The sequence below is a fragment of the Anastrepha ludens genome, chromosome 6 (assembly GCF_028408465.1).
Source record: "Anastrepha ludens isolate Willacy chromosome 6, idAnaLude1.1, whole genome shotgun sequence".
Taxonomy (NCBI): domain Eukaryota; kingdom Metazoa; phylum Arthropoda; class Insecta; order Diptera; family Tephritidae; genus Anastrepha; species Anastrepha ludens.
In genome coordinates, this window is record NC_071502.1 from 77,704,033 (window position 1) to 77,718,573 (window position 14,541).

Here is a 14,541-nt window from a genome sequence, read left to right on the forward strand (position 1 = left end):
AACATTTTCGCATTTTGGGTATAAAAGAGCACTAAATTTATTGCGAAGAGCAAATGGTTGGCAACACTGCACAACCCGGCAAACGTGACGTCACGCACTCTTGATGGGCGCAATCTTGTTTCTATCATTCTTGAGTGTTCCCAATAATAAGATGGCGACATTTGCAAAGTTTTGATTATTCGTTAATTTTTTATTTACTTTTTTATTTTTAGTTTTGTTTTTTAATATTGTTAATACTACAAGGGGCATTCGACAGCTTATTTTGATTAAATCTTCAGTGCATTTGAAAGATTTACTTTACTTTGGTTTAATATTTTTTAATATATTTATTTGGTTGTTATAATCTGCAATGAGCTGTAGTTTTTAGATGAAATAAAAAAATATATATTATAGAGCAAAATCTAAATGCTCGTATGTACAGATGTGTTCACAATAATAGCAGCGCGCAATAATGCAAAGTTTTGATTATTTAATAATGTTTTATTTATTTTTTATTATAGAAAAATATAGTTCACACCAATACTAAAAAAACACGTATAACACAAAGTTTCAAACTTTTTAATCGGCATTCTTAGAAGCCGCAGTGTTATAGCGCATTAAATTTGGTAAGTTTGAAGTGACTTTGAAACTCTTTTATTATGGCGCTCTTGAACATTTTCTGCAAATGAAAAAATTTCAAGTATTCGAGTAATTTGAGCGACTGCCCACTTCAAAATTACCCATGCCCCGACTAGGAGCGATAATATGTGCAGAAAGATATTTTCATAGTAGTTCCTTGTTCTTTTTAAAAATGTCATCTAAAAGTACAGTTGTGTTTAAAATAATAGGAGTGGCCTCAACATAAAACAAAAGGTTATATTTATTGTAAAACTATGTAATTTTATTCAATAATTTCTTTTCCAGAAATTGTTCACTTCATACAGTCTCTCCATACACTTAAACTTTTTTATTGATATTAAGAAAAATAAGAAAACAAATATTTTAATACATTAACTCAATAATTCACTGTTCAAAATAATAAGGGTTTAGCATGAGACTCAATAAATCAAATAATACAATAAAACAATATTTAACTAATAATTATAAGCTATTTGTCTTAGTTTTGCTAATATTTAGTTGAATAACCACAATTTTTTATTACTGCTGCGCAACTGCGAGGCATGGAATCGATGAGATCATGCACCTTTTCAGTGGGATTTGTTTCCATGCCTCCTGGACTGTGTTCCATAGATCTGTGGAATTTGATGGTCTACATTCAGCAACGCTCTTTTTATATACGTTCATAGATTTTTTATAGAGTTGAGGTCAGGCGACTCAGCAGGCCACAACATGACCTCAACTCCCTTGACCCGAAACCACTCCTTGGCAAATTTTGTTGTTGTGAATTTTTGGTAGTTATATTGCTGGAACAATCACTACAATGGCAAATTCTATTCAGCGTATGGTAACATTACATTTTCTAAAATTCCTATATACACATGCTGATCCATTGTTTCTTTTATCAAGTGGATGAGTCCAAGGTCACTATAAGAACAACTTCCTCATTTGCAATGCCATGTTTAACTGTCTTGACCTTGTATTGGCAATTATATTCAGCATTTCGCGTACGACGGACTTACTGTCTAGTCCCAGTTCCTCTAAATAGAACCAGCCTAGTTTCATTCGTCCACAAAATATTTTTCCATTTTTCCTTTGGCCAATTTACGTGTAGGTACGCAGCGTGCTTTTTGTCAACAAAGGAAAGTTCCGTGGACTTCTCATATAATTAGTGCTTCAAGAAGCGTCTACGACCTTTTACGCCACTTACATTAAGATCTAAACGGTTTTATATTTCCGTAGATGACGCTGAAGGGTCTTTTTTAGAGACTCATAGTATAGGTATGTCGATCGTCTTCCCTGGTTGTTTACGACTACGCTTTTCTGGTATATCTTTATAAAATACAAAACAGGCCGTTCGCTGTCATTTGATCAGAACACCGAAGTATTTCCTTCATTTCTCTATAATATAGAGTCTATATGTTTACCTGTTTTTCGAAGATATTTAATGATTTGGTGCTCTTCCTCGCTAAAGTGTTTTCCTTGACCCACTATTAGAAAGTAAAAACAGAGCGAAATGCTTAAATTTTACTCGATCCTATCCAACTTATTTTTTTGTACTTACCTTTCAGTTTTCTACATGAAATGCTAAATAATAAATTTTGTATAGTAGTTTATAACTCACACTCATATTTTTTGAACAGCACAGAAACAAGTCTCACACAGAAATGAATGTGTAAAAATACTTTGCTAGTGAATTGTGATAGAATATAGTTGGCACGGGCACTCCTATTATGTAGAACACAGCTGTGCAGATTATCAGCCACATAATCCAGGATAATACTTATGCATTTATTTTGATCGATATTTTACGAGGCGATATATATTTTTTCAAAGCTGAAACTTCGTTTTCTTTAAATCTGGGGTTCATCTTCAAAATCAAATTCTGACCTCATACAGAGGTTTCAGAGGCATGTGTATCAATGCGCCATGTTTTGTCTGCAACGATATAATTCATCGTGATCTTGGAGTGCTATCGGTACATGAAGAAATGTGCAACATCATCATAAGATATAACAATCGACTTGCTAACCATCCAAATCCTCGGGTACCAAACCTATTTCACCAAACCAACGTCCCACGCAGACTGATATACCACAAATATATAAAATGTAGACTTCAAGTACAAAAATGCAGATTCTATTGGAAGTTCTTGCACATATCACCTTTTCGAAATTGTAATGAAATGACAGACTGTTTTATTAAATGAAGTTAAAAAAAATACTTTCTGCAGCATTACGGAATGAAAAAAAGGCATATACTCGAATATTATTAAACAAAAGTAAATTAAATCAGTCAATGCAGTGAAGACTTAGTCAAAACCCAAATGAGCTAGTGAATGACCTTATTGCTTTACTTACTTTAAAAACAAACAAGGCAAGCGACCCCAAATAAAAGCGCGTAAAATGCTATTATAAAGCAGTGTAATTTTTCATCAATTTTCCCTTAACACTGGTTTCATCACCTCGCTCACTCAATGTTCGACTGCCATGCCCACAGCACCGATGCCAACAACGTCAACCGCTTCGTTTTCCTCAACGCTTTCACTCACATCATATCGAACTACATGTACATATATGTGTGTGTGTGTACCTGTGTTATTTTTTTATTGTATTATTTAACATTTGTGTTTTATTTTGATCGCTGTCTTCTTAAATGGTATAATCTCGTCTTCCGATATTTCAGCGCCAGTGTTTGTGTTTATTAATTACGGGCGGGCCTTTTTAGGCAAGCGTTGTAAGCGTGACTAGTTGCTGTAGGTAAATTTTCTTGTATTTAGTAAATGTATCACCAGTGGCAACACAAATGAGTACATTGAGCCATATATATACAAATAATCATAAGGTGGAGTCAATTTATTCGAGAGAAGTAAATAGCACAACCTGCCTTTTATGACTTTTATCTTTCCACTGCGTTGGAGAAGAGTCAATGCTAAGTTATACTAATTAATTGCGGGAACTACACTGAACATTGTCCAACAGTGAAGGTTTTGTCACGGCGGGTGAGTTTGGAGGCTATTAAAGCTCCCGTGTTCCATTTACACGTGGTTCGAACATTTCAGAAAATTTACTTGCGGCTAGAAAACACTTTTTCTCTTATACTCGTACATAGTTAGATTGCATTGGATTCGGACATCGCATGACTAAATACTTTCGGCGTCTTACGCGCCAATTAAACTCCATGATATTGATTAAGTACTCGGAAGTTACAATTCAATCATCCTTTTGTACTGAGGTACTGACCACAGACAGCTTCTTCTTTCATATAAGAAACACAACAGAATGTCCACCTTTTCAGCACATGGCAAAAAATTACTCCTAACAGGTTTTAAAAAACGAGTCGCAAGTGCAGAGCTGTTAAATTAAGATTACGATACGATACACAACGATTAAATTACTTTTTTAATCATGATTTGATTAGTTTTTATTACTTTTGATTATGTATAATTATTTTTACAATTTCACCATTAAAAACATAGTTTCATGTTTGGTTTATTAACGTTTAGAGAATATAAAATTGTTACGTGGTGCATAAAATTAGCGAAATGTGTGTGTACGAATTTTTAGATATTGCAATTTTGTAGGAAATTTGTTGAACTTTTTTTTTATTTTGAAGAGTTTCAAGCTTTGAGTTTTATGGTTTTTGTAGTAGTAGGAACTATATTTCTATCTAAAAAAATTAATAAAAATAAGTACATAATCAAAACTTTGCAAAATGTCACGCTGCTATTGTTTGTGAACATAAACGACCAAACATCCATATTTGAATTTCAAGTGAAGTCAAACCGATACCGAACCGAACATTTTCCAGAGCTCTTTGGTTTATCGGCATTTTCACCTTGTCAGTGGCACCTTCTACCGATATACTCGTAGTGCTGACGTGCAGTACCGAAAAATTGTTCTCTTATCGATGGAGGAGCAGCGAAATATTTTAAAGCAGTTTTTTCAAAAGAAATTTGGGCCTGGAAACTAGTATTCAAAAAGTGTTACGAAAACTAAAAGCTTATACAAATTTTGAACAAAAAGATGCACAGAAATATTCGTCCAAAGTTTGGCTTTTTTTTACAGAAACCCAACTAAATTATTGCTTCCGGTTATAGCGGAAGAGGAGGTTCGGTCGATCTCTAGTAATTTTGAAAGGAAATTTAAATAATTAATAATTTAAATGTTTAACACTTTAATTTATGCAGACATTATTCAATTTTTCATGTAATTTTTTTATTTGTTAAAATATTATGTTTTCACTTTTAGCAGTCTGTCCAAGTTGTAATAATATTCTTAAGCAAAAATATTCAAAGTATTATAATTTTTGAAAAACTATTGGCAATACTGTTTTGATTATATAATTTTTGTTTTCAATTGTTAATAAACGTAATTACTTATGATTTTTCTTTATTATAATCGGTTATCAACCATTAAAAAGTAGAAATAATGGCAACTAATCGTTAACGGATTCTTAAACGAAAAAATAATCCATTCGGTAATCATTACAATTAATCATCATATTTAACAGCTTTTCAAATGTGAAGGAAATTGTCATTTATGTTGCACCTCTTCACGGCAACTCAAAGATGTCATATAATCGAGCTATGAAAAGGGAAAATGTAAAGTAATATACTATTACAAGAAAACACACAAAAAATATATGTATGTACATACATACATATGTATATGAAGATGTGCAGTATGCAGCGATATCCACACAAGGCAGTGCGACATCAATCAAAAAAATTTAATGCAGCTGAGCGAATGTTATGTATTTATATCAAGATGGGTTATGTGAAAAGTTTATGACAAAATATTCAACTGTTTGTTGTATTATATTTCACGGTATTTCCTACACTCATAACGTAGATGGTGCGTCATAAGAAAGGAAAATGCAGAAATGTTTCTCCATTCAAAGAATAAGAAAAATAAATATACACTACCGGTCAAAAGTTTGGGTTCACTTGAAAAATTGTAAAAACTTTTCAAATAATCATGATTTTCTTCGTCAAATATTTTTTAATATTGTTATTTTACAGAAAGTAATTGTGTTTAATACAAAATATGTCAACTTTTAAAGAAACCCGCAAGTATTTGTTCATATTTTCGATTCCTCGAAATATCCGCCTTTTTCTCGTATTACAGCATCGCATATTGGGGCATCCTATCAATTAATTTTCGCAAAGACTCTGCTGTTATTTGATTCCAGCAATTTTACAGAAATGTCCAAAGTTGTTTTGTATTAGTAGGTTGCAATTTTCTTACTTCTCTGTCCAACTCGTCCCACAGCAACTCGATCGGGTTACAATCCGGCGACTGAGGAGGCCATTCCATATATTTGAGTTGTTTTTGATTTTCTTTGGCTGCAATGTAATCCTGGCAAAATTATGAAGTGTGCTTAGGATCGTTATCCTGCTGGAAAACGAATCCGCTGCCCACAAGTCTTTTCCCACACGGAAAAGCGTGCCGTTGAAGTATGTTGTGGTAGACTTGTTTGCCCATGATACCCCCAATTTGCACAATATCTCCAACTTTGTCTCCAGCAAAGCATCCCCTGACTAACACTAACCCTCCACCATGCTTAACTGTGGGAGCAACACATTGGTGCATCATGCGTTCACCGACAAAACGACGAACACATTGGCGGCGTCGTTTGTTGAAAATTTCAAATTTGGACTATTCCGGGAACAAGACTTTAGACTATTGTTCATTTGTCCACTCTTCATGTTTTTTAGCCCAATTAAGTCTCTTTACTTTATTTTGCTTTCGAAGTAAAGGTTTTTTGGCGGCGACGCACCCTTTTAGGCCATAGTTTCTTAGTCGTCGCTGTACCGTCGAAACAGATACTGGAGCCTCGCGCGAGGAATTGAGTTGTTCGCGAATTTCAGGGGCTGTTAGAAAACGATTTGTTTTTTGCTTACAACACATACAAACTTATCCTCTCCTTTTGACGTAGTTTTACGCCTCCCAGAACGATGACGACTCTGATTGCACCCAGTATCGCCCTTTCTTTGTAATGTTCTTATGCCAGCATTTTGAGAGACATTACATTTCGAACCAAATTTTCACGTTGAATAGCCTTTTCCATGTAGTGCTACAATGACTTCTCGTGTTTCTACACTAAGCTCTGCTTTCCGACCCATTTTAAATAATAAAACAAAAAATATGTAGTTTTATTGAAATTTTAATAATTAGAAGATAGTTTTTGTATAACGTCGACTTGTATGTAATTAAAAAATTTTTTGGATTACAAAAAATTGTTTTACGTACCTTTTTGATAACAAAGATGACACCAACAATTAGAAATAAAATTCTTGAAGCGAGTTTTGCAGCAATAAGATGTTACGCGTAATAGGCACTACACGCATTGTCAGAATGCAGCAAGTCATAACACGTTCATGCTTGATCTACGCGTCTCCCACAGTCACTTTGTAAAGAATAACAATCTCCTAAACTCAAACTAATAGCAGAACGCACGTTTAAAAAAAAAAACACTAATAAGCCGACTTGATTGTGTAAAATTCCAAAATAATGTAAGTGAACCCAAACTTTTGACCGGTAGTGTAGATTAGAGATATTGGTCCCTATTATGAGTTACATTCGATCTTCGATATTCGCTGGTTGTCGAAGATCGAAAATCGAATGTCAATTTGGTATTATGAGTGGTGCAACCCTATCGAAATTTTCGTTGTTTACCGAATTTAGAGTCGAATGCAATTTTGCTTTCGATCGTGTAGCGTATAGTGGGAAAACTTGTTAAAGTGTAAGTTGTTTGCGATTATTTATGGTTTTATAGTAACCAAATAATAAATATATACTAATTTTGTTAATTTTATGCAGGGCGAAAGGCGTATCCACAATTCGCAAAAGGGATTTGCACCAAAGTTCAAGCAGCAAAAAAATGGGAGGAATTTACAACGGAGCTGATTGGGACCACCAGTGAGAACGGCAGCAAAATGGATTAAGTTTCATAATGGTTTTTTGTTTTTGTGATGTTTATAGAAATACATTTTTATTTTCCCTTGGTAGGTATGTGCTGAAATACGTAGAGGAACTGAAATACATATTTTTTTCGAATGACGAATAATTGAATAAAGAAAATTTATAACAAAAATAAAACAGAAACTGTGGTAAAGGTAAAGGTTTCTATTTAATACTTTTTAGATTTATCTGTAATATTCTAAGAATTTCATTTCTTATGCTGTATTTGCTATAAAAATGTGCTTTTCTTTGTTGCAGATCAGCCTCTGTACTACTAAATTGTATCCATCTTTGGCAAATATAATTCTCCAGGACATCTATTATTTCCGATAGCACAACAGACACAGTGGGTTGAGCAAGTCCTAGCATACCTTCATTACCAATACTCAATTGGTACGATCCCTGAGCACAAAATCGCAGAACTGTGGCTAGCTTTAACATATTTGGAATGGATTTGGCTCGGGTGCACTGCTGCAACTGGTTTTCTGTACTGGACAGTAGGTTCATAAACGCCTCTTTAGATAATCTAAAGTTCTATAAAAATCTGTAAGGAAATTTCTGTAATATTAAGTACGTCAACACATTTTGAAAATTCTAAACTTACTCAGTGGAAGCCATTTCTAGGGTGTTGGATGCGCCCCTCAACTGTTTACTACTTCTAGCTAGTTTCGCTAGTCTTTCATCGTCCGATGAATCGTCGCACCACAACTCCGTTGTACTGATTTTCAGAAAAAATACTTTTTTTAACTTTTAAAAATGTTTTTAGCAAAGAATTTCAACACAATCGGTTGTTCTTTTATTTTGATTTGCTGTATCAGCTGAGAAAAAATTATCTATTGTAAATGCGTCGAGCGATCGAAATTCACAATAGTCCTATTCTTCAACGAATGATCACCATAATACCAAATGAAAATTCGTTCGATCAGCACTTTCGACTACAGTCGAAGATCGAATGTTGCTCATAATAAGGACCATTATTTTCACCTTTTCGTCATGCCCTCAGCTATGGTTAAATGCATTGAAACTCACCCTTTAACTTCTCTCTTCGCTAACAAAATAAAAAACTTCTCATTTAATAGAAAAAAGTTCTACTTTTATTATGAATTTTACTTCCTGTTATTCACAAAAATACAACATCCATGAATATTTAATATTAAATATCTGTTAATATTTAAACTATGAAATTGAGTGAAATGCTTCAAAATGGCTGTTTTGTATGTTTATGCATATCAGGCATCTCTTCATTCGGTTTGCTATCGAACAGAGTGTGGCCGGCGATAGCTCTAAGCGTATGCATTTCAATAGTTGTTGCTGTGTTGCTATTGTGTTGTTGTTGTGTTTGCCTAGCTTCTGAAGCGTACGTTAGAATTGATCGCACGCATGTTTCATATAAGTACTTTTACTTTTTATACGCATATAAATATCTCAAATAGTTACTCTCCAACAGCTTTTTGACGCACTACTTTTTGCCTGAATTGAAGTTAAACACATTGTCTTAGGCTCTTATTCACCCTTATAAACCCTCAGCACAATTAAATATAAATGAACATACCATGCTATATAAATGGAGTAATTAATTATAAACTAATCTCTCAGTAAAACGGCGTAATATCAAAGGAATGACTGATCATTTAATTTCCATTTCAATTGAAAGAGTTTTGCAGTTTAGCGGACTTGATTTTAAATCTATCCATACGAATTTACTCTTTGGAGTATTAACTAGTTGCGTAAGATCATTAACGACTTGCCTTAATTTGAACTTGTCAGCTTCCAAAGTCAGATAAATATTGTGCAAAAAGTGTGTTCGCAATTTTTATTGGGTTTCTTCATTTTGCCGTACGTATGTGTTTCCTATTTTCAAACTTGTTAATGCAACTATTTACATTAGCTTGCATTACCTACATCCATACATACATACGCACACATACGCCTATGCTATGCCAAATGGTAAGTAGTTTGTGTTGCTAATTATGGCTTATTCAAGTACGGCCAAATATTTAGACAATTTTACACAAAATACGAACTGATTATATGTATTTATGTATTTTTATATTGTATATATATGTAGATGCAAATATATGTACAGTAGAATTCCAATTATCCGGATCAATTGGGACCAGACTCGATCCGGATAATCGGAAATCCGGATAATCGGATTTGACCAAAAAAGCTATATATATAGGGAAATAAAGCATTAATAAGAACATTAAAATCACTTTACTTATTAAGCAATGAAGCAAGTAAGATTAAATATGTAACTTTATTGAAAAAATAATTTTATTTAAACATTTCTGTCAATGTAAGTGTATTAATGAACAAACTCGCTTTACTTAATCATAACTTAATAGAATAAAAGAACTTACTCACTTTACTTCATTTAACTTTAGATATTAAAGAAAATAATTTTATTTAAACATTTCTGTCAATGTAAGTGTATTAATGAACAAACTCGCTTTACTTAATCATAACTTAATAGAATAAAAGAACTTACTCACTTTACTTCATTTAACTTTAGATATTAAAGAAAATAATTTTATTTAAACATTTCTGTCAATGTACGCTGTTTTAATGAAGAAACTCGCTTTTTAGCAGCTAGATCTTTCAAGCGCTTGACGACAAGAAGGTCTACATGGTCGCATTCAGATTGTCGTTCCATCCAATTTAAGGCAGTCTCAAAACAAGCAAACGCCTCACTTGCAGAAGGTCCAGCTTCTAATTCAAATGTAGAATCATTGTCATCTTCTGTGTCCACTGGGTATGATTCTTCTTTTGTACTCAGAATAATTTCATCGTCACTCAATAATTGGAACCCAGGATCTATTGAATCAGAATGTAACCAATCTTCGATATCCTCTACATTGCACTCGGAACAGCCTGGAACTTTTGTAATCATATTCTGCAGGTTTTCCGTAGACATTGAATCAGTATCTTTATCACTTTCCTCGTTGTTCTTCAATTCTGCATTTTCTTTTTCTTCCTGTATTTGCTGTTGTGTTGAAATTCCATTTATTTTATTCCAAGCCCTCTTCAAAGTTATCGCCTTTACGGAATTCCAGGCATCAGCTACCATGTAGCAGCAATCTTTTATGTTAATGTTTTTATGATATATTAGAGTACCTTCTTCATTTTCATCGGCTAACAGTAGCTTACGAAGCAGTTGTTTTTAGTAAAGTCGTTTCATGCATTCAATGATGCCTTGATCCATAGGTTGCAGCAAACTGGTCACATTAGGTGGCAGAAAAAGATCTTTGAAACGACCATTTTCTCTCTCAAGTGAACTTTCTGAAGGATGAGTAGGTGCATTGTCCAGCAAAAGCAATACATTCCCCTTTTTATTTATTTTCTTTTGATACTTTTTAACATCTGGAATAAAAACGTCATCAAACCATTCCGTAAACAATGCAGAAGTCATCCATGCTTTATTTTGGGTTTTATAAACAACTGGAAGCTTTTTAACGTTTTTAAAAGCTCTTGGGTTTTTGGATTTGCCAATTAAGAGTAATGGAAGCCGATGATTGCCTGTTGAATTGGCACAAGTAAGAACTGTCACGCGATCTTTGCTAACTTTGTGACCAGGAGCACTTGTTTCTCTCTTTGAAGCTAAAGTTTTACGAGGTAGTGCCTTCCAATTGAGGCCTGTTTCATCCGCATTAAAAACAAATTCAGGATCGTAATTTTCAATTTTCGTTTTAAATTCCTCAATAAACTTTTCTGCTGCAGTATTATCGGCAGAAAGCTTTTCTCCACACAAATCGAGCTCTCGAATGCCGTGCCGAGCCTTAAAATTACGCAGCCAACCGTCACTCGCTTTAAATTCGGACAAATTATCCATCTTCTCAGCAAAAATGTTTGCTTTTTCACAAAGAATAGGTCCAGAAAGAGGATTTCCAATTGAACGCTGCTGTAAAAACCATTTAAACATTGCCTGTTCAAGTTCTTTATTTTCAGCAGTTTTCATATTTTTTCTAGATGGACTTCCATCCTCAAATTGCAAATTAGAAGCAAATTTTAATATAAAATTGCAGAACTGTTTTTCTTTAAATCCGAAATAGTCGATATTCCTACATTATAAGTTTCAGCCAAAAATTTATTAGACACTCCTTTGTTTAATTGTTCAATTATTTTCACTTTATCTGTGATTGAAAGCACAACACGATTTCTTTTAGAAGGCATTTTACGCAAAAACTGTACGCGAAACACTAAAACAAATCACTTAGACATAAAAAATATATAAAGATTGGAAAACGCGACGAAAATTTAACCGCTGTTTGCATACAAGTTTGTACACGCCGAAGAACGCGGTATCCGCATGCGTCTCGGTCAAGTGAAATCTACAGAGGAGGGGATAACGTTCTTAAACTCGACGAAAAACGCACTTGCAAATGCTATAGTTTCTACACATTCTACACATTCAAAATTTAGATAATATAAAAAATATTAATAATAAATTATAGTCTAGAAATTCAAGTTTACTTTTCATCAATAGTATGTATTTATTATTAAATGAAAAAATATTTTTAGAAATATGTAATTTATTTTATAACATTGGTGCAAGTGACAATTAAAATTTATCTCCGAAGCCCTTTTGTTTTTTGGTATATTAAATTACTTAATATAATTTATTAAAAATATTACAATCACAAAATTAAAACTACATAATAATTTAACTTTAAAAAATGTTAAAACATAAAAAAATTATAAAAAAAATTTTTTTTTTTTTTTGACGAAAAAAAATCCGGATAATCGAATGTCCGGATAATTGGAATCCGGATAATCGGAATTCTACTGTATATACAAATGTGCACATTAGTAACGATTTGGGTCTATGGTATTACATTTTTAGAGATTGTTTAATTGCCTATATTATTTTTATGGAAGAGTATGCACTAACTATTAACACTGAATATAAAACAAAATCGTTTCTTGTTTGTTAATTAAGTTTCTGAGTGACTGGTGGGTTTTCGTTCTTCTACGGATCTCGACTTGCTATTTTCTTATGGGCATCTCGATGATTTGTTTGCTGTTTGGCAAAGGGTAAGTATTCATTCGATAGATCTCTTCCTGCTCTACAAAACTATCTTAATTGTATTTTTAAGTTATTAAATTTTTTATTAGTTTTGAGTCTTAGAATGACATACCCAGAAGGCAAAAATCAACATTTTCGATACCTGCTCTTCTTTGCATTTTATCGAGGTCAAAAAGTTGCCGAAGCAGCCCGGGACATTTTCAACTTGTATGGAGAAGGTATCATAGGCGAGTCTACAGCATGGAAATGGTTTGAAAAGTTAAAAAAATAGCGAGTTTGACGTCGATTACACGTCCCGTAGTGGAAGACCTTCTGAAATCGAATTTTTCATCCAAAGAAGACTGATGAGGGCATGGTGCACTGAGAAATGCTCGACCGCTATTAAAAACAACTTTTTCTATCATTTTGGTATTTCATTCACGGAGATTCGAACCTACGCACCTCCGAATAGTAGTCATGCACCAATCCATTCGGTTACGGCGGCCACGCAAGTGGGGAAAGTTACTGATCGCCATTTCAAGTATGCTCTGATGAGAGCAGGAAGCAGTTATTAGGCGATAAGTCTGGTGAATATGGGCAATGAGTCAATGATTCAACCCTTTTCTCCTTCAAATAATTCATTGTTCGAGTTGTTCTGTGAGAGCTAGCGTTATAAGGGGGTTTTCAATTGGCGCGGGTCGATTTTGGCGCTCTGTGGCAGCCATTTTGTTTTGGTGACATCTGTCAAACCTTTTGTTTATTATTCAGTTGTTTATGCCAAATCATCATGGCAAGTTACACGATTGAACAGCACGTTCAAATGATAAAACTTTATTATCAAAATGAGTGTTCATTAACGCAAACGTTGCGCGCATTGCGCCCATTTTTCGGTAGACGTGGTGGCCCTTCCAATTTCTTATGTCCCATATTGAACCATATGGACCTAGACGACATGTGGTTCCAGCAGGATGGCGCTACGTCCCACACAGCAAACGCCATTTTATTCCATTTCAACATCTACTCGCCCTTATTGAAAAACCCTTTATATATATAATTGGCGCGTATACCCTTTTTGGATATTTGGCCGAGCTCCTCCCCTTATTTATGGTGTGCGCCTTGATGTTGTTCCACAAATGGAGGGACCTACAGTTTCAAGCCGACTCCGAACGGCAGATATTTTTATGAGGAGATTTTTCATGGCAGAAATACATTCGGAGGTTTGCCATTGCCTGCCGAGGGGCGACCGCTATTAGAAAAATGTTTTTCTTAATTTTGGTGTTGCACCGAGATTCGAACTGACGTTCTCTTTGTGAATCCCGAATGGTAGTCACGCACCTACCCATTCGGCTACGGCAGCCGCCAAGAGAGAGCTAGCGTTACCATGGAGAATAATGATGTTCTCATAGCACTGACAGACGGCAGCGTTAATTCGGATTACCGGGGCAGTTAATCTGATAAAAATTGGAGTTTTCCAAACGGTTGTTACGCGGATTAGTGAACTGCTGATTTGTTTATTGGATAGTTTGGCCAGTAAAAATACGGGTATTAGCCGCGCTGTACTGAAAAATGATTATATATAATATTTCAAACAAAATCTTAAATTGCTGTTCCGAAATATCGAAGCAATTAATATAATTTTAATTTTTTTAACTATTTTTGTAATTAATTATTAGAATTCCTAGAATCGCGCCTGTACCATCTAAAATTGAAAGTTTGATATTATACAATATTATATATTCATGAAGCACCGCAATGGCACCTTTTAGGAGTATGATGTGTAGACGATGCCAGATTCAAGGAGCATTTTTGCCTCATATTGTTCCAGAATATTCATGTTACAATGATTGTTTTCAGTCTTTCTTGCTCCTCTTTGTAAAAGAAGCTCTCAAATTTGAGCACTTTACCATGATTGGGATAATATGGGGTAAGTATGTTAGTCTTAGTTTTATGCGAAGTAGACACAACATTTTAATA

At 34.1% G+C, this 14,541-nt stretch overlaps 3 protein-coding genes across 4 annotated transcripts in view; all 3 read right to left on the reverse strand.

The window, feature by feature from the left end:
* The window catches only part of LOC128867782 (uncharacterized), a 57,071-nt gene extending 53,093 nt beyond the window's left edge, over positions 1 to 3,978 (reverse strand). For both annotated transcript variants that reach the window (XM_054109277.1, XM_054109276.1), the window contains exon 1: positions 2,958 to 3,978. The gene's annotated coding sequence lies outside the window, so the exon portion shown is untranslated. The remainder of the gene's footprint in view (positions 1 to 2,957) is intronic.
* Positions 3,979 to 10,049: 6,071 nt separating this feature from the next.
* LOC128868715 (jerky protein homolog-like) lies at positions 10,050 to 10,597 on the reverse strand. Its single transcript, XM_054111139.1, has one exon. It carries the CDS (start codon positions 10,477 to 10,479, stop codon positions 10,096 to 10,098), a length of 384 nt encoding a protein of 127 aa, XP_053967114.1. The 5' UTR covers positions 10,480 to 10,597; the 3' UTR covers positions 10,050 to 10,095.
* Positions 10,598 to 10,725: 128 nt separating this feature from the next.
* LOC128867124 (jerky protein homolog-like) lies at positions 10,726 to 11,421 on the reverse strand. Its single transcript, XM_054108224.1, has one exon. It carries the CDS (start codon positions 11,392 to 11,394, stop codon positions 10,726 to 10,728), a length of 669 nt encoding a protein of 222 aa, XP_053964199.1. The 5' UTR covers positions 11,395 to 11,421.
* Between the last annotated feature and the right edge of the window lie 3,120 nt (positions 11,422 to 14,541).

Bases quoted from the DNA above. Each gene is read 5' to 3' on its own strand.
- LOC128867124 (XM_054108224.1), bottom strand. From the start codon at position 11,394: ATGGATAATTTGTCCGAATTTAAAGCGAGTGACGGTTGGCTGCGTAAT.
- LOC128868715 (XM_054111139.1), bottom strand. From the start codon at position 10,479: ATGTCTACGGAAAACCTGCAGAATATGATTACAAAAGTTCCAGGCTGT.